The sequence below is a fragment of the Calypte anna genome, chromosome 18 (genome assembly GCF_003957555.1).
Source record: "Calypte anna isolate BGI_N300 chromosome 18, bCalAnn1_v1.p, whole genome shotgun sequence".
In the NCBI taxonomy this organism is placed as follows: domain Eukaryota; kingdom Metazoa; phylum Chordata; class Aves; order Apodiformes; family Trochilidae; genus Calypte; species Calypte anna.
The window spans coordinates 6976501-6997213 of NC_044263.1; the positions used below are offsets into that span (position 1 = coordinate 6976501).

The 20713-nt window shown below is 37.4% G+C and overlaps 1 protein-coding gene across 4 annotated transcripts in view; it reads right to left on the reverse strand.

The window, feature by feature from the left end:
* Nucleotides 1-1250: 1250 nt before the first annotated feature.
* Nucleotides 1251-20713, reverse strand: part of SPAG9 (sperm associated antigen 9) — a 60383-nt gene continuing 40920 nt past the window's right edge. For 2 of the 4 annotated variants that reach the window (XM_030462002.1, XM_008494470.2), the window contains 18 exons: nucleotides 19562-19618; nucleotides 18558-18731; nucleotides 17716-17845; nucleotides 17366-17458; nucleotides 16941-17108; nucleotides 16336-16507; nucleotides 15472-15699; nucleotides 14487-14682; nucleotides 14240-14362; nucleotides 13638-13718; nucleotides 13089-13156; nucleotides 12350-12498; nucleotides 11050-11221; nucleotides 10033-10146; nucleotides 8242-8280; nucleotides 7195-7371; nucleotides 6282-6419; nucleotides 1251-4907 (listed from right to left, as the gene is read on the reverse strand). In XM_030462002.1, the coding sequence (XP_030317862.1) occupies nucleotides 4792-4907; nucleotides 6282-6419; nucleotides 7195-7371; nucleotides 8242-8280; nucleotides 10033-10146; nucleotides 11050-11221; nucleotides 12350-12498; nucleotides 13089-13156; nucleotides 13638-13718; nucleotides 14240-14362; nucleotides 14487-14682; nucleotides 15472-15699; nucleotides 16336-16507; nucleotides 16941-17108; nucleotides 17366-17458; nucleotides 17716-17845; nucleotides 18558-18731; nucleotides 19562-19618 (2395 nt within the window). In that variant the 3' untranslated portion in view covers nucleotides 1251-4791. The remainder of the gene's footprint in view (nucleotides 4908-6281; nucleotides 6420-7194; nucleotides 7372-8241; nucleotides 8281-10032; nucleotides 10147-11049; nucleotides 11222-12349; nucleotides 12499-13088; nucleotides 13157-13637; nucleotides 13719-14239; nucleotides 14363-14486; nucleotides 14683-15471; nucleotides 15700-16335; nucleotides 16508-16940; nucleotides 17109-17365; nucleotides 17459-17715; nucleotides 17846-18557; nucleotides 18732-19561; nucleotides 19619-20713) is intronic. The other 2 variants (XM_030462003.1, XM_008494472.2) reach the window with 1 other exon arrangement.

Genomic DNA, 20713 nt, shown 5'->3' on the forward strand with positions numbered 1-20713 from the left:
AAATATAATTTGTAACACCTTAACCCAGTTTACCATCCTATTTGCACTTCTCTCTCAATAATAAAGGATCTCAGAAATTAAATTACTCACCCTCAGACCTGAGGAGCTGTCAGAAGAGCTCAAACATTCCCAGAGCAAAAAATGATGATGCTTCTCCCTGTTTCATACGTACACACACTGACTTAGCACAGTGCAATGATGTGACATGCATGGGAATGGACATGTCCCAAGAATAAACACTGTTTATTTTGCAGGAAATAAACAGTGAGGAAAATTTGAGGAAAGAGGAAAATTTGTCAGTATAGCTCTTCTGGAGAGGCAAAAATCTTATGAGAAAACTCCAGTAAATGAGTATAAAGGATTTTTTTTTTTTTTTAAAGTACCAAGATGAAAAAATTTCAAGTTGGTACAACACTGGTAACAGGACACTTTGTGTTTTCTGGATGATTCCTATGTTTGTATGTGTAAATATGAAATACTTGCATCCTAGAGGTATTAAAAAGCAAGAACTTTATGTGAACTCTTCAGTACTGTTGGAAAAATTAGGAGTAATGTGTGCAGGCCAGGGACAAGGAGGCATCGTGTCCCCAGCACACCAGAGGACAGAATGTTTTAATTGCAGGAAGTTGCAGCCACACAGACCCATTGTAACAAAGGTCAACCAAATATTTTCAGTGGCATTGCTACTTTTAACATCTTAATCAAAATAAATTAATGGGACAGACCTGTTTAGAAAGTGGCAGATGAGCCAGGAAAAAATTAAAGCCTGGCTCTAGCCAAGTGTTGTTTTCTGAAGTGGAAATAAATGTATTGTCCCTGAGTTCTCATTCTTCTGCTTTATAATCCACCATTTCCTTTGCTGGGTGCTAAGTCACCAATGTGCAATTGAGCCTAGATGAAACTTTAGTAAATCATAAAGAAAACTTGAAAAAATGAAGTCCAGGGCCAGTTTCACCTGAGCTGCAGTCAAGCAGATCCCCTCCAGATTCTTACCCTGTGAATCAGCAGCTTTGGGCACCACGTAAGAGGTGAAGGCATCACTTGGGAGCCAGCCTGTAAACACAGATTTCTTCAGGCCTGGGATGAGACAGCACATGACACAGTCTGGGCTGACTCATCCACATTGCTACCTGTATTTATGGTGCCAATATTTGGCTGCTGGTGTAAAATACCCAATTCTTATGCCTTCTGGTAGCATCAAAAAACCTCAGAACTTAACACGAGACTACAAAGAAGACACCAATCCAATGCATGTTTCATATACATATTTATATATATTTCATGTACAAAGTTACATTCTGAACCCCATGGATTCAATAATAGAAATAAATACTGAAATAACTACACTGCTATATGAGCTTTTCTGCTCACAGAAAAGAAGCCTCAAGTTTGAACAGACAGCAAGTTTAACGCTGTAGTATCCATCCTGGATTACAGAGGCAAAATTCAGCGTAAAGTGTCCAACAGACAAACCTTTCAAAAATTACAGACCATAAAATGTTTAAAATATATGTTTAAAAGATTGAGAAATGTGCATCAACAAAATTAATAAAGGAAACTTAATCTTGTTAGAGGGCGGGAAAGACATTTAGTGTATAGAAAAATGCTTTGAGGTGCAACAGAAGTCGTTACAATATGGCATAACCCTGTTAGAAAAACCATGGAATTTCCCTAAAGAACCATATTTGAGTTTACTGTGTCTTGTTTTACAGAGCAGGGCCTTCACAAGACCCTGCCTTGACGGGGTCACTTACAAGAGTGCTAAGTCAGGTTTAATCCTTTGGTAACTTTTATAATACTCACATGGAAATAAATATTCAGTTACACAGCATTTTAAAAGACACACGTTCTTTAGAACAGTTAGTATAATAAAAGAGATTTAACATTTGTTTGTTACTAAGGCAGCCTATGATAAAGTGTCTACGCTCTGCCAGCTCTATCTGATCCAACTCAGGAAGACCTTGACAAGAAATGGACAATGCAGCAGCTTACACAATGTGTGTCACCTTCACCATGCAAACACCCTTACCCAGGCAAGTAATGTGCTGCATATTTTGTGCTCGAAATGTTTCCAAACTATTAACAAGCTGTAGCTATCAAGAGCTCCTATTTATATGATGCTTTTAATCACATGAGTGTATGCATAAACGCATTCTTGAGACTGATTTGGAGGAGTGTATCATCAGCTCAGTGCCCGAGGCTTCACTTGCTCTGCTCACCATTCAAAGCGACCTTCAGGAGAGTTTAGAAGTCCCAGGGCACTGTGATGACAACAGGGACCATTTAATCTACTGTACCTTAGGACAGGGGATAAAGTTTTTAAATGAGAAATACAGAGAAGTGCACACGCCTTTTATCTACACCCACAGTGGTACGTCGTTAACCTACTGATTTCCTTAAAAACTCTTCCACTTTTGGACAGGAAGAATCATTCTCTGAGAAATTTGCAAGAGTTGGCCCATTGAGGTGACTTAAATGGCAGGGTGGACCAGATACATTTGGCAAAAGACCAGGTACACACTTGCCAGATTGAACTGCTCCATCTGAGAGCACTAAAGCCCTCCAGAAAAAAAACAGCTTTTCACTAATTACAAATAAAATGCTCTACAAGAACAAAGGAACAGAATTGTGCGCTTTTTTTTTTTCTGAGAACATGAGAATGTGACGATCAAACAGTGAGTAAAAGCTTTGGAGACTCTGTTTTCCAAAGCAAAAAACAAGTAAATTTAAGAAAATGGCAGGAGAAGCAATGAAACTGCACCACTCACAGTGAAGATTCTGCACGACAGTAAAAGTTTAGACAGCATTTTTCTTAGACATCCAATTGCTTAAGTTAATTCAGATGTGCTTCAGGTTCAGCATAGTTGAAGCCTAAGTTTTAAATAGGTCTACAAGTGTTCAGCCAGTTTATCTTCTGTATTTGTATAAGTTTTAAAAAGCTCCCAGACTTTATATTGAAGCCAAAGTACTTTAAGAGTGAGGTTAAAGGTGAATTTGGAAAGCAAATTATGAACAACATGCTCTCATCACTTTTGGCATTCTGAAGAGAAAAATACTACCAAGATATTAGACATCTTTAATAACGATTCTTTAACTACATAGTTCATGTCCTAAATACATATTTACGAGAGGAACAGCTGTGTACAAAATATGTTGCTTAAAAAGTATTTATACATATAAATCTAACCAATACACCTGAATGGAGTTTTTCTGGTTTATCAGCTATGATATGCATTTGAAAAAGCTGCCTAAATATATATTTACACAATAGACCTCAGCTAAATGTGTTCATTTAAAAAATTAAGAAAATATATAAACACATGTTTGCCTGATAGACCAGAACTGCTCCTATTGCATAAAAATGTTTAGGCAGTTTTAAAAAAGTGTTTCTCTATTTATTCCTCTGAAATTGTTCAGTTCTCACATAATCAAGTTACTAAATTGCTCTGCTAATCTGAACAGAATAGTCCCAGTCTTCTGGGGGCAAATGCTGGATGCTTACTAAACCCCCTCAGAACTTCCACTTTCCAGAGACTAAATGAAAGAAGAAAACTGGGTTTTAAAAATATTCTGAAGTACAGATTCATGATGTGGTTAACTTAGGTCTGATACTAATGTAGGAAAGGAAGACAGTCTTCAACTCACACTTATGGTTAAAAAAAATAGATGGTGAGTAGACAGAATGTCAGCCTAATATTAGAGTCTCCTGACTTTCATTAATTTACTCAGTCCTAGTGTTACCTGCTAATATTGTTACTAAACTCTTTTTTTTTTTTTTTAAACTAAAACTGGGGTACTGCAACTATAAAAAATACATTTTGTAACTAATTATCTGGCACTAAAATTCCTTTACCATCTCACTTGGGCAGAAAGCATTTTTCCTGTACACTCTCACTCTTTTCTCATGCTCTAATCAAGGTCTCTAACCTTCACACATGTAGTGCCTCATGAGTTTGACCAGCTAAGCAGAGAAGATCATTCTAGTGTTTAGGACATAAGGGTTTAAGACAAGAAAAGAACAAAACATATCCCCTGCTCAAGAATTTTACAATTACTTTCAAACTTAAATCATCCTAAGAACACCCTTTGGAAACAGAGTTGTTCCATGTCAATGGGAAAACACTATGCTCCAATTTGCTTGTTATTGAGGGCAGCAGTTCTCAAACTTTAAGGTTCAATAGTGAAAACATGTAATTTTATTTAAATATCATCATAATTCCTATACAATCCTTTCTGACCTCCCCCTCCCTGAAATTAAACCGTATACATTACATAAGATTTTCCAGGTTTGAAAAGAAAAGCTGAGCTGAAATTTGCAGTTTACTTTAGCCCTCACTGAATATTTGGATGAGTCTTAAGAATACATCTTAGAATTTGTCCATTTTTTAATATTCTGGGAATAACTTTGCTGTTTTACTCAATGCATTATACAGTGAGATGAAGTTCAGTTGTAATAAAGCTGAACTTAAAATTAAGACTACCAAAGAAGTGACCTACATTAGATTGCTGTGGTACAGTAAAACTAATGTCTCAGTTGCTTACTATGTTGTGCACACCAGTTTTGAGAAAGATCTGATTTCATTATAACTGTTCCATGTAACACGGGTGCAGTAAAACAGCACAAGCTAATTCCTGTATAGTATGACAGATTTGCAATATAAAGTTAAACAGCAAAGAAAGGCTTCAACATCATGTAGTGAAACAGGTTTCACAAAATAAAAAAACATGCAGAAGCTTTTTTTTTTTTTTCCATTTTCTTTTTTTTAAGGTCTCCAGCTGCATCCTACAGGCTCACTCACTGCCACACATTACTTGCCACACTATCAAGTGACTCCTCTCAGCTTTGGCTACAGAAGGTTCAAGTTGTAGAGCTTCTCCAAGGAGCTCAGATTCTCCACCTTCATCACCTGAAAAATAGCAGCTTTGATTCAGGCAAACAATAAAAACCAGCATGAACACCAAATGCAGCAAGTAAAATCTGGTTTTACAAGAAAAAAAACTATGAAACAACAGTAGTTGCCATATATTCATACAAAAGCACATTCAATATTGTGAATATATATATTACAAAGTGAAAGACTGCTGTATAATTATTTTGGCAAGAAGTATTCTGATCATATTGCTCAGTTCTAGGACCCCAAATTAACTGTAAAGTATCTGTAGTCTACACATTTTGTTACTTATAGCTCTTTAAGGCAATTAACTAACTTGCAAACCTACAATCCCTTGCAGGCAGAAATGGAAATGGTTAAACTAGAAGGAAGTGTGCTGGCATAAACACAGAAACCATATAAAGCACTCTGAAAAACAAGAGCAGTAATTGAGCAGGAGAGACACAATGCACCATGCAGGTATAAGCTGCACCTTTCCCCCTTCTTTCTGCTTCCTCTGTCATCCTAGCTTGTCACAACTCTGCTCACAGTGGCACAAGGCAGCCTTTAAGCTTATTCTCCATTATTGCTCTTCAGAAGAGAAGAGCAGTTTTGTAACCACAACTAAACTCCTGGTGTGACACGAGCTGACTTGGATGAAAGGTGACGTGGGCAGCAATGACCAGAGGCAGCCTCGTGGTACAGAGGAGCAGCAGGTTCATCAGATAAAACTGGAACAGACCTACAGCTTCAGGAAGGTTGCAAGTCACAGCTGGGCTGGTTTTCTGGTTAGACTGCTAAACAGAAAGTCTGAGGAATTTAAACACACAGTAGTCTGAACTTGCTCTTGAGTCAGTTTACTGCACTGATGTGGTAACAGCTGAGCTAAGGCAGCTTTGAATCATGCCACAGGAACAGCAAAATGCACAGTTGGTACACGGCCATACCAGGAGCAAGTGCAGAGTTTTTCATACTCACTATGGGGTGGCACAGGATGGCCTCAAGTCCTGCATCCTGCACAACTTCACTGGGGTTACCAGTGGGAGCTGGTTTCTCAATGACTAGGGACATGACAGAATTTGGGCTGGTGTTCATGGGTTTCTCTTTGTAGTGGTTTCTGTGTCTTGGGTTTTTAGTTTGTTTGTTTTTGAAAACACTACAGGCAGATTTAGGGAAAAGGTCAAAAGCAAGTTTAGCAGTTGGGTCCTTTTTAATCACTTTTTGTCAAGGTCTGCACCTGCAGATTCTAATAGTACCCCAAAATCTTCAATTGAAGAAAATTTACACAGGAATTCTTTTATGGGCTACATCATGCAAAGGTGCTATCCAAGAAAAGCAGTGATCAGAATAAGATGGACATGCAAAGATAACAGTGAACTAGTTGCAACTGGTTTTAAGCTTTTTACTTACCCATTCTGAAGTCAATATATCCTTCTCCACCACTTATGACCAACATGGATTTTAAGGGACTCTGGCTGAAGGACTCTTGGGATGGTTTATCAGCTGTTAGCTCTGTTCCACCACTACTCTGTGGGCAAACAACCTGACCTGGATTAAAAAAAGAATGCACTTTTATGCTACATCTCACAGAGTATCATCACCTGCGTTTGGTCATTGGATGACATAATGCCTTATGATTTAACTTTATTCTGGATTCTAGCTTTCTGTCTCTTTCTGATGAAATACTATCTTTGCTCTGATTTCATCTCTCTGAAGAGAAAGAATCTGTTCAGGCCAGATCAGTGGAAATCAGAGAATTAAATACATCTTGATAGATTTCACAGCACAGGCATGTAGATCTAGAGAATAACACTGGAACATTGAGAGACTTAAAGAATTTCAGACACAAAACTGAAATGATTCAGAATGTGTCAGCCTACTAAGCAAACTTCTGCCATTTACTACCATCAGATGAGGTGCATACATGCACTGAGGGGGTTTTCAGCCAGCACTGAAGCTTCAGGAGTTTTCAACTAAGTCTTTCCTTTGGGAGTTTCTCTTTTAGTAGTTCATCCTTCCTGCAGGATGTCAGACTCTTGACTGGGACCTTGCATCAATTGACAACTGGCTGCCTTCTGATTAGGCAAGTCTCACTTAGCACAGTACCTTTTTCCCAGCTGGAAGCAAAGCACTTCTTTTGTGACCAAACCCTTTACCTCCCATTAAACAATACTGCACTGAGGAATGAGGAAAGTCTTGGTAAATAAAATAGAACAAATCCTTTCTGAATGTCTGATTTCACACACTTGCTATCTTTGCCTAAGCACTTTATTTCATTAAGCAAAAAAGAAACTTCATTTGATGAATGGTAATCAAACCTCACCAGGTACTGCAACAAAGAATTTCACAGCATCACGGTGCCCATGGAAGCAGAGCTGTGCATGTGCCATCGAGCAGTATGGGATGAATGTCCCTGGAGTCACTTTGTCACTGTTTTCATCACCATACACACGGATTACACTTCCCGGACGGTTTCCAGAGCCTGCTGCTGCTTTGTTAGCTGTAAAAAAAAAGGAGTGTTTTCTACTTGAAAAATACAAATTACAGAAATGGTTATTTGTTAAGAAACCTTATGGTACCATCTAAAAAGCTAAAGCCAACTTAGATAAAAATGAAACAGGAGGGCAGCAATGCCAGTTCAAGACAGAGCTGGAAAGAAAAAAGATTGCATGCTTCGTTATTTCAAGTACATCAGAAAATGGAGCAGGACTCTTATTAGTCTAGCATAAACACCAGATTTTAATATCCTACTTTCAGAAAAAAAATAATTTGTGAAAGGACTGTATCTTTCATAGACGATAAGTACCTCTGATGTGTTTCAGTATGAGCAAATTCCATGTACTTAAACATGTAATTAAAGACAGTTTCATTGCAACTAATCATAGGGTATCCCCTTGCCAGCAAAAATTCTCTAAAAATAGCCACCTGTGGGCATAAAGGAGCTACCCTATTATAATTCTACATCTAGTTTTTACTGAGAAGTTTTAAACTCCATTAAAACAGACAAGTACTCATGCTAGACATACAAGCCATCTCCATTCCAAAGGCTACCAAAGTAGTGAAAGAAATAGTGATTTGTAACAAGACAGTAAATGATGTGGATTAATAACAAAGTTATAAGATATGGTATCACACTGGCTGGAAGGAAAACAAAGTCTGTATGAAAGTTCAGCTGCAACACAGGATGATATGCTAAACTGCTGAGCAGATTGGTGGCCATTTAGCAAACATAAAACTGCTGCAATGCAGTAACTGCAAGTGGAAAAACATTTAGGAACATACAAAGGGTAAATCTATAAGGAGTGGGAAACAGCCTCGAAGTGGCTATTAGAAGCCTGAAAATAGATTTTTGTTCAGGATCTGCACTTACCCCTCAGCCCCAGTAAACGTCCCTGGTGGAGGATTACAGCTAAAGTGAGAAAGGAGGAAAGGGGAAATGGATAGGTATGACAGTAGAGGAGAAGGATTAATGAGAACCCAGCACTCTTCTATTTTGGATTTTGATAAGATAGAGCTTAAAATTTTAGCTCCCAAAAATCAGTAAATACATGATTACAGGAGATTCACTAAGAAGTCACAACAAATAGCATTTTATTATAAAAGTTCCAGTACAAAATGAACAATGAAAGCACTGCCACATTCAGGTGCTTTATTGCTATGAAGTTTATTATTGATTAGCAATTGTTTCCCCTTTCTCTCTTTCATTGGCAGGAGGCTACCAAACAATACACAAGACCTCATCTTTTCAAGTGCCCTTTTGGAACATTATCTGCAGATCTGGAAGATGTCCTGCTACTGAGACCCAGGGAACTGAGATATACAACTGTTTATGGAAGCATGTGACTGCTTTTGAAAAGAGTGACTACTTATAACCTGGGTTCTCAAACCCACTATCAAGCTACCTGCAAAACCATTGTCCTGATTCAGGAACAAGAAACAAAACTGAAAGTCAAGTCAATAGCTTTAACAGTGATTTTTTTCATGTTCTCCACTGTTTTAAAACAACTCTTCTGGAAACATAAAGCTTGACGCAAATTAAGAGCTATAATTTTTGAAAGCATGATTTAAACTATTTAACATTCATGATAGGAAGTCTGTCCTTCCTTAGGACACTCATGCAATGCAAAAAAAAATTTAAAAAAAGGCATTTACTGAATGGATGAACAATGTAATGGAACAGCATGAGAAACACCGCATGTATGTGCTGTTCAACAAAGCAGACACAACATGAAGAGTTTGAACTATTAAATTATCCTAAAATTTAGCCTGTAAGACTGTGCTACTTGGTATATAAAAGAGTACAATTAGGACAATCAAAGTGCTGTATTTTATTTTCTGAAATTTCTGTCCATGTGCTTTAACATTAGTCTCAGGCACAAGTGTTGGTGGTTTTGTTGTTTTAAATGCAAACAATTTATACACAGATTCTTCCCAAGCAACTTTGCCTATTTTGTTTTGCTCTTGACTGTTCCCTTCTCCCAAAATTCAGCCGCCCAAGTCTCAATGCTTCCCCTCTCACCCCAGAAGAAGTTTCAGACTATGATAAGTGTTTGGCATCAGTTATTAAGAAGATTCCTGGATTCACATTATTGGAATTTCACCAAGAACTTAGTGCCCAATTTGCAGAATGTGCAACTCCTATAACTCTGAACATGTTCTTTAAAGCAGTCAGTACTGCTGCCATTCCAGTCCTTTATACCAGCTTTGTGATTAATTCTCTAGAACTAAAGCTGAATAAACTGTACTTGCATCAATACCAACTTGCTCAAATGAAACAATCTAATTTGCTGATTACATTTGCCAATAAAAAGTAACATTAATTAGAAAACTAAAGCCATCTCTCACAAGTAAAAAATTCTATAAATGCTGCTAATGCTCACAACACCCTTAAGGCTTCCAGGTGTCTCTTTCACTCAAGGCATAGCAACTCTGCTCAAATTGAAGTACAGGAGATTTTGGAGATGTGCTTTTTAGCTCAGAAATTGTAAGCATGTACACAGATCAGGTTCTAAACATCATATAGGCCCCAACTGTTGAAATTGTAAAGTTTCAGACCTGGCAGTAAAGCTTTCTATTCATTAGCAAGCATCTGAATGGTCTTTAATATTCTCTTTGTGTCTACAGCATATTGCACAGTGCTATTCATTTATATTTTACTTACTTTCTGTTAATGGAATGGAGATGATGACACCATTTCCTGTTCCTACCCATAAACGATTACAAGACACCATAAGAGCTGTGATTCTCACAAATGAGAATCCCAGTTTACCAGTACCTAAAAACAAAAGATGCTTTTCATCAAAAATTATGAGCAAGAATAGTTTTAGTTCTATAACAGAGACTCTTAACTCCAACTCCCAAATCACCTGGACAAGTAATTCCCTCCCACTTCAAAACAGAAACAATGCAGAGGAGTACATTTAAGTTGGAAAGCTACCTAAAGGGCTGTAACACTCTTAATTAAGTTGGGAACCTATATAAAGGAGACTAATGTGAACAGAGGGAAAGCACAAAAGATATAAACAGCTCCATAATGCTGCACAATAAATTTTTGGGGGGCTTACAGCACCAGGGCAGCTTTTCAAACAAATGAAAAAAAAAATGTTGAGTTTACAGATGTAAGATAATGGCTTCTTATCCATTAGCACTGTGAGGGGAGCAGAAGGCAGCTGACCAGATAAATGCAAAGGCAGAGTAGTTACTCGTGAAAGACTCCCCATGGCCCAGTTGCCTGTATTTGTTGTTAGGGAGGTGACAACACTACTCTTACAAAAATATTAATGAAAAAATCAGAAGGCTTATTAGCTTCAGTAGCAATAGACAGTAGCTATTTTGCATCTGTATTTTCTTGAAAGAGAAATTTCCCAGGCAAGTAACGGATCCTTCTCACTTTTAGATTTTTAAAAAAATATGTATCAGTACAGTAAAAAGACTGGAGGGTCTTTATTGATGCCTGCCCAACCCAACTACCATTTTCCTTTAAGTTTTGAGCTTTAAGGGACACCTTAGACATCAAAAGTAGGATCAGACTGTATCAGAAGACCTATCCACCAAACTTTACAGACACACACCCACCCTTCCCTGAGTCTGCAGTGAGAATCAACTGATCCACAACAGGAAAAGAAAGCTCTGAACAGCAAGAGGTGTAAGAATACAACAGTTTTTCTTACCAACTTACCTAGCATTTTGCTTACATAAGGTTCAATGTCCACATCTTGTAGATGCTGATAAGTGTGCGCGTGATAGAGCCGCAGGGTGGAGTCCAAGCGAATAGAGACCCACACCCCATCACCCACCCATGCCAGCTGCCTCACTTGGCTTTCTCTTCTTGGGTGTGCATCAAATGACTTCTACAAAAGATTGGGGTTTAAATTAGAAGATGAAACAAGGCAAAGAGTAAGACAGACTTCTCTGTTGCTCTTACACTCCCAGTACTGCCAATGTGCTTGGCATGGATAACACTGATTTGCCAGACCATGAGCAGAGACACTGTTTTAGTTACAATTACCTTATGATGCTGGTAAAGTAATAGTAAAAGCACAGATGACCTTCCTACAGTATGATCTCAAAGCCACAGTTTCCTACTGTATCATCATTTACATTCCATATCTCAGCCTACTATGGCTTCTGTCTCCATTGTAACACTGAGCTTTTTTAGTCTGAGTTCCTCCAGTCACAGCACAAGACACATGACCCAAAAAGTGGTTTTCCTCCTAATTCTGTCAAACCTTGCTCTAGCATACAAACCCACTTGTGCAAAATACACACTATCCACCAGCAAAACAACTGATTTCACTGTTGTATGACGGCGTTCATTTCCACTTTTTCCATACAGTCTTTTTAACAAAAAGAGACTATTAACAAAGCACTTGATATTTTCCAAAGAGCTGAGCAGTCACCCTCAAAAGGTCTGGCCCACACCTCAGGCCAATTAGCAGAAGTGGAAGCATTAAAACTGCTCACAGCTTTCAGCCACTTCCTGTTCTTGAGATGTCAGGTACAGACACAACGTGGTGGAAACATCAGGTTGCACACCTGACATAAACAAACTTTGCTATAACTGGAGGGAGAGAACATTCAAAATTAACATTTACAAACCTCTGAAGTATGCCAAGACTGATTTTAGAGATGGTTACAGGGAAATGGAGAACACAGTGAGGCAAGCATGTAGAGAATGAGCTGGAAGCTCTCCTTACAAGCTCTGCATGAGGATACTTTGCAGTTTCTGGTCAGCAAGAAGTGGAGAACTAAATCCCAGAAAGTTGGTTTCAGTAACTGAGAACTCATCATCACTTACAATCTTCCAAAACAACGATAAAACATCTTAAGAAAACATAATAATATTTCCAAGACAAATTTGTTTGGATGCTTGTTTCCATGATGAAAAAAACGCCTGTTCTCTGGAGTGAGTTTGAGCAGTAGTATAAGATGGCATTAAAATGTAACATTTTATTGTTTTAAACACCATTCCAACTTGCCTCTATTTTCATAGCCTTTGGTTGAACAACATAGATTTTGTTCCTGTAGCCACACCAAACTTTGTCATGTACCACTGTCATGCATCTTATTGAATGATGTGGTCGGCCCAGGTCCAAGAGGTGATAATTCGTCAAATCCCACTGCCCATCTTCAAAAACAGAAGGAAAAGAAAATCCAAAAGAATGCATAGGTTCCTGAGCTTAAAAAGAATTTAAAAGTACAGGCAAATACCTTAACAGTCTAACTTTTAGAAAACACTCTAATAATCTGGCTAAGTCAATACAAATTTTTGGCTAGGATTGTCATTAAAAACCCACAACTAGTTATTTGAACTAGCAACACCCCAAAGGTTACTTTGTTTTTATGTTTAAAACATTTTTAAAAATAGCAAGTTACCTAGTGCTAAATGCTTTACTTGGATAAGTATTGGTATACACTCCAAGAAGCAACTACCCACAGAGTGCCAGGCACTTGCTGCTTGACTGAACACAGAAACAGTGGCCAGTGCATCATGATGTTTTTAATATGCTCTAAAATCTTAAGAATGGCACCCAAAATGTACTGTGAAATTGCAACTAAAATACTAGCAAGATTTCTCAAGACAACCTGTAAAAAGGTCACCATGGAATACAGTTTCAAAACACCATTTATAAATGGCACATTTCTCCCCTAAACATCAGTATAACTTCCCTTCATCAGTATAACTTCCCTGGTTTCAAGATCTAACAGAATGCTTACCAACTCCTCGGTGAAATATTGCTAGTGTTCCATCAGCTAGTGCAACTAATACTATTCCTTTGACATGTCTGGGAAAAGGAAGGAGGTACAAGAATATACACTGTTAAACTGCGTTTCTCAAAATACACATCTTATACTTCAGCTTATTTCTTATAGTCATATAATCCCTAGTGTTCTGATTTTTACAAGTCAGTCAAAATCAGTCAAAATCCAGTTCAGAAAGCTTAAAATATATGTACAATGCCTGAAGAAAAGATCAAGGATAACAACCTGTAACTGTTTTGTGTATACAACTACCAAGAATACCAACTATACAGCTACTGCTCATTATTTCAGCTACAGTATTTTGAATAGATACTATTGAAAAAAGATTTCTAAAAGATTTCTTTTATTTTCCTTTCCCAAACAATTTCCACTGCCCCTTAAAGAGTATGCATGCATTTATGACAACTGACATCCCCAATATCTGGAGGAGGAAACATAAAACTAATTTGCAAGTATTTTAACAGGAGTTCATTATGATGTACATGGCATTCTTTCAGGACTTACACAATACTGAGAATAGAATCTTTAAGTTTAATGGCATGAACACATTTCCTCCAGTGGGCCACTGACGAATGAACATACAGGCTGTAAAGACAAATCAGGATGGATTAAAAGCACTGGGCAAGCTCTACCAGAAAGGAAAAAAAAAATCCCTATAACTGAAATCCATGATTCAAGAGTTTTCATCTTTCATTGAGAAGTATGTATAGATCAAAAGAATGAACAACATGAGAAGCAGATCAGTTTTTCAGGTGTCTAAAAAGTGCAGTTAAAAGGGCAATATATTTTTCTAGCATAGTAAAATATTGAAAATTATGGAATTATCAGACCATAACAACTTCTTCCACTAAAAACAAACAAACAAAAAAACCCAAACCAAACAACTTTTCCACAGATAGAAATGTTACCTGCCAGAAAGAGCTTGCTAATTACCTACAACACTCTCTTTGAATTTTGAAATGCCTATATGTACTAAAGCATACAAAGTTTAGGCTCCCTTGGGGCTTTCTAGCACTTAATCTTGACTCAAGACAGGTATCAGCCTGTAGGCAGAGGAAGTTTAAAATATTTTTTCAAATATTTTAGTAAGGTTAGCACTTTCTTACCATCCATTCTGGGCTCCAAGCCACATTGTCGGTAAAAGGCTACTCATTTTCTGTGCTTCTTCTCTCACTAGGTCTTGCTCATTTGGCAAAACTGAAACATCTTTATATAACTCTGATTCAGTGCTAAAAAATAGGAAAAAAAAACCCAAATCCAAACAGTTAAAATACATAGAAGAAAGTGCAAATATTGATTATAACCTATGATTTCCTTTTAAAATATTTTTCAAGAGGTATGAGGACTATGTACCTGGGCTGGTACACAGGAGATGCCTCTGTTGTATTCTGCACTCCTAGGGGATCTGTGAAGACATGCTCTGTGTAGACTCCAGTTTGTGCTATATCACCTGTGTCTTCTCCTGTCCCTGCATTGACTTCTGTTGCTTCTGTTGCCTCCTCTGCTGTTGGAATATTTTCATCTACTGAATTATTTTCAGTTGCAGAATCTGAGGAACAAAAAAATTGGAAAAGTTAACAACTGCAAGAAAATTTTAATCTGATTAAAACAGACAGATCTTGATATTTGAAACCTAAGTGAATATCTGTAATAACCAGACAGTCACAATCCTGATTTTATAACTCATTAAAAAAAAATTGGATCAGAAACAAAGTGTAACCTACTAAAGTTTGGGTATCAACAAGTGTCAAATGCACTTTAAGTATGAACACAGTGACTGATGGCACAGATTGTCCTTTAAGCAATTACCTAAAATAGCAGTGAAATCCAATCAGTTAAAACAAACAGCTCTGGCAACAGTACTGTATGCCATAAGACAATAAATAGCATTCAAGTCCAACAACCACATATCCATTATCACATCACCATAGAGCCTAGAAGAAATGACAGAAAATCTTAAGAATGGCTGTGGAGCAAACAGCTTCACTCAAATCTCCTTCAGGACTTTACAAGAGTTAAGGCATAAAGGCAAAAGGAACTGGCAAGTTGGCCTCTCAAATACTGAATAATTTAAAAACTCTCTTTAGACTGTGCACAAGAGAGTTCTCTCCAAAGTATCTGAAAGAAGCAATTGTTTATATACATTTAATTCCACCTCCATCAAGGCGTCAGCTACAATTACACCCAATAAAAATAACAGATTTATAGGCCATTTCCCACAGAAGGCTTGTTTGATGTTATCACCACTTACAGACACACAATAAATCCATGCACCATTCATTTCTCAGCTACACCTAATCATGTCTGGCCATCCCCAGCACACATGTCATTTTCATACCTGACTGTTTATCTGCCATTGGGGAGCCACCATTTGCATCATGAGCTACAGGTGGTGCTGTGATCCCCTCTGCAGTACAGCCCACCACTGTGATTCCTCCCAGCAAGCTGTCTGTTTCAGCAGAGCTGTTGCTGGTCATGCTGCCACACAGAGATGACTTATCCACCTGACTGGGATCTGCCTCTTGAGCTCCTTCTTCTCCTGCAGGATAGTCTGTTTCCCTTGCACCTGAAAGAGATTAAATCCACTGAATTATTTCTTGTGGGGATAAAATTGGATCTCTCTAATATCTGGTAACAAACTGAGCATCAAGATGAATGAACTCTCCAGCAAGTGAGAGATACATACAACTGCATGTTAAATTACTTGTTAGATACATACATCTGCATGTTAAATCACAAGTGATTGTATGTATCTAACAAACTATTTTTACATGATCAGCAGTTTGAGGATGTGATTGCAAAGCTCAAAAAGCAAAAGCAGTATCTACACATGTGCACACTTGAATGTTATACACCATATTTTAATCTGCAGTTTTCCAACTACTTTATTTCTATTTCAAATTTTCTATTCAATCAGATTTAAGAACAGTGCAAACAGGGATACCTGTCTACATAGTTATGAAGAATTTAACTGCAACAGATCCTGTTTTCTCTCTTACAACCCTCAAATACTTTCAGAATTTAAAGTATTATTCCTGGTTTCTGACACTGATGTCTCTCTACCCTTGAGTTAATTTATGTCAAGAGCAAACTGAAGAGTGCAACAGTAGTGTAGAAATCCAATAGCTTTCTCTATAACTAAACATAAGCAAATCTGAATAAGATACAGTAAAGTAGGAGCAAAAACATAACAAATCTTTACCTGGTACACTAGCAATACAAAGAACATGAGAATTGCAAACAATGAAACTGTCCAGAATATTTCCTGGTTGATTAGCATCAATAATGATAACTTTTGTAGCAGAATGTGTGCTTGTACAGATCCAAACTAGACTGGATAATTCTTCTTGGTGTTTCAGCTCCTTCTGCTGGTCCTGAAGGAGCAGAAAGGCAGGACAACAACAGTCAGGGTGACAAAATCAAAATATTACCTTTGATCTGGTATTTTCTTTCATTATCAGCTAGAGAAATATACATAAATATGCAAAAAGTTGTGTATCTTTAATGTCACTGTAAAATAACATGTATTTGCTTGTTTTCTATGCATTTGGAATATAAAACCCCTTATACTTTGTATTTATGTAGAAATACAAAATATTCTATACAGCACAATTGTACTGTATATTCTATACAGCACAATTTTATACAAAATAACTATACAGCACAATTGTACTTTTAGAGAAGTATAAAACTACAGAAGAACACTACTTACATACCAGATACTCTACTGAGTATCACCACTGATTAACGTGTTATTAAAATAACTTGAAGTACATAAATTATTCCACATGCCTTATAGTAATTTACCTTGAGCTCTTGTTCTAGTTTATCTAAGCTGCTCTGAGATCCTGTTTGCTGCTTGTTGCCATCTGCATCCACAGCAGTCACATCATTGTAGAACACACTAGCACCAACCACAGAGCCACCATCTCGTGTTTTCCCTCCTGATAGGTTCACCCCTACAGCACACCACAGCTTGAAAGAAACACTTAAATGTTAAACTAGAAAAAAAAGGCACACCCGTTGTTAAATAACAAAACATTAAGTAACAAAAGTAACAAAAGTTATTAAGTAACAAAAATTATTATAGATCTGCAGTCCATTTTAAGGAAATCATTAAGATTAAACCATGTACATTTCATCTATGCTTGAAAAATAAACATTTTTTAGTTTCAACTCAATTATTTTCTTTATTAAATATATTCAGGATTGTCCAAGTCTCTATCACCTACCTTCATAGAGGTATCCTTCTCATCTAAAGGTCTCAGGTAAACAGGTACAGGCAAGTTCTTCATCTTATTTTCACCCTGTCCACCATTTGCCACCTAGGCAAGAAAAAAAAAAAAAAAGACAGACAACCAGAAAAGCTTTCCCCTTTAAGAGAGCTTTACAGTCTTTGGACTCAGTTGATAGAGCTTTGGTAAATATTATGAGGAGTTTTTCCTTGGAAAGACTCTTTTACCTTCAAAAGTTCAATTAAAAAAAACCCTACTGGAATCTGTCACAAGCTGTGAAATTATACTCTGTTAAACTTTCACAAATGAAGTTGTTACCAGTGCATGTGAAAACACAAGCATCATACCTGTTTATACTTCTGAGGTAGACTCCAGCCAAATGCTTGCACTCTCCCATCCTCCTTCTGAACATGTGCTTTCACCTGGCGATACTGCTCTCTTTTCTGCTCTCTGCGTGAGGCCAGACTGGCTTCAGTTCTAGGGAAGAATCATTATTAAAGAACTTATTATTTATGCTCTTTAGACTTCTTTGTGCAATGGGAATTGCTATAAACAGATAAGACCTCTGGGGAAGCATTGGGTTACCAAAGAGATCACAAGTTTTCACACATCAACTGTAGAACAAGAGGTTTTGTGGGGCCTATTTCTAAGGGAGCTGTGAAGCACAGGCAAAACCAGGAGGTCTACTGTCAGTATCCTTCAAGGAGACTTAACTAGGGATATACACCTCTCCTAGATGATCTAACATTGGGCAATATATCCTTTTATTTTACAAAAAAAGCCCAGTAGAAAAAAAATAATTATAGATACTTGTCAGTCTGACTCACATTGTTCTATTTTTCCACTGAACTTCCACTGAACCAGTGACAGCAACTGGACAGTTATTGCTTATCTAAAACACTTGCACATAAAATGTGCCACAAAATTCTGCCTCCTGTGCCTAAATGCACTCCCAAAGAAAAGCAGTGATATTTGTCAAACAAAATACTACTGCCCAGGAATACTATCCAGAATGCTCATCCAGTGCTGTGCATTTCAGTCTGCACTACATTGATTCCTTATGCAGCAACATCAACCTCAGGAGAACATTGTACTTCACCCAGTAATGCTATTCATCAAGAGAATTTTTTAAAAGAGTAAATACTTAAGAGAGCATATCTAGTACTATAAAAAAAAATAAATGTCTTACTCTTCACTGAGGAATTCAAAGGCTTTAGATTTGTCACTTGGTAACTGAGATAAGGTGCTGCTTCTTTTCTTCACTGATGGAGTAATATGTGAGGTTGGAGCATTGTATTTGACATTGACAGGAGGCTCTGGTTTCTTAGCTGTATTGCTAGATGAACTGAAGAGCCTGCTAAAACTGGAAATAAAACATAGTTAAGATTTGTCAGACACATCCAGATTTGACAGGCAAAACACTGCATATGCCAGCTTGCTCAAGCCAGTTAGACTAAGAAACTGGAGCCCAACATAGCAGCTACCACACACTCAGCAACTCTCCAAGCACAGAAACTCAATGTCATTAACAAAAAAATCTTAGAGTTATTGTCCCATTTGTTTATCAAACTGAAGGAACATCTACACGGAGCCAACAAAATTAGGATGTGAACACCACACCTGGAAGACAGCTTTATGATGCATATTAGTTCATGCACAGAGGCTGTTTAAAAATCTCACCATTTTGTAGACTAAAACATAGAAGAGTTACCACCAAACCACAGTATTAGAAGGATTACTTGATAAATATCTTGCTGTGAGTAACATTATTTTAGATTTAAAAAGCTTGAAGTTGGGAAGACAGATTTAAGTTAGTAAGTAGTATTTTGTAAAGGAAAAGAAAGCGAAAACAAACGCAATCCACACGAGCTATTCAAGTTTCTATTTTTATCATAGAAAATAATCCAGAAAACTGTTCAGAACAAGAGTCCTGGTGCACATTCAGCTAGGAAAAGTTCCAGCACTTTGGCATTTGATGTCACAAAGTGCAGAGCCATTCACTATGTGATGCAGCTTACGATACATTTTTGTCTTCAAGAGCAGCCTTACCGAGCTGGCATGCTAGGTGACAAGAGGACAACAGTTATGACACCTTCATCTGCCAAAAGGATAATTAGCTAACACACAAAAATGTACCAGCTAATTGGTTAGGGTTTATTTATTTTTGACAGTGAGTTGTGCTTCAATACTTACAACTGCCAAATGCTTGATCTCTTCTTTTCTTGCATGGCTGGATTTTCTCTTGATGCTCTACAAGAAATGAATTCTAAGTTTAATGAGAAAGCATTAATTATATAAAACAGGAAAGGAATGGAACAAGTGTTAAATAACAATGGAATAGAACAAATATTTCACAAAACAGGGTAACATATCAAAAGTATCAAAGCCCAACTCTTCACATTGCCACTTCTTCTTTGATCAGAGTACAATATTGAAATTCTCACTAAATGAACTGAAGTTGCATACTAAACACTCTCCACATTTATTTACATCACAAACAACTCGTGAGTGTTTTTCAGGCAGAAGAAACAAATCTGCCCAACACTTTGCAATGGAAACAACTAGAAGAAATCAGCAAACTATTTTAAATTCTTCTGCCTTCTGCTTTGTAATGATTTAAGCATTGTCTTTTATTAGAATACCTCTTAATCTTCAACACATCAGTAAATAAATGATACAGTGCTCATTACTGAAGTCACAGATGAATTAACAGAGATAGGAGAGGATTTCTCCAGGAGAAATCTCCATAGAAAAGCAAAAGCCACATCTGCTTGGCATTATCTATTTTTCCTCTCGCAGAATCAGTGTTAAAATAGCTCAGTTATTGAGGACAGCAGAGAAAAGGAAATGCCATCGTTGCACCTGACCGGCAGGTGGCACCAATTGACATCGCTACTGCTAGACAGGGACACGGATGGGAGTTGTGACAAGAATCAGCAGGGATGAGGTCGGAGGTGAAAGACTTGGGTTTTAAAATCAAATCTTCCAGACAACTCAATATTCAGACTGCAAATTAGAGTAGGTAAACATCGTTATTGCTTAAATTTAAACCTGTACTAATTTTTTTAAATAATGCTTTCTCCTGAACAACCCAAATTCTTACCCATGTGCTACTCTCAGACTGATGACTGTGTTATTCCTGTTTGGACATCTCACCCAATGCTTTAAGGTCTGTGCATGCATAGACACAACAATTTCCCCTGCCCAAATTTCATGTTGTGATTAATGTTTTAGGAGTGTTCCAAACACACACATTTCTTCACAAGATGCTTATTTCACATCACATAAAGCAACATCTTCACTGAGGTCTCATCAAGAACCCCTTTTGATGTGCTAAGTTTATGC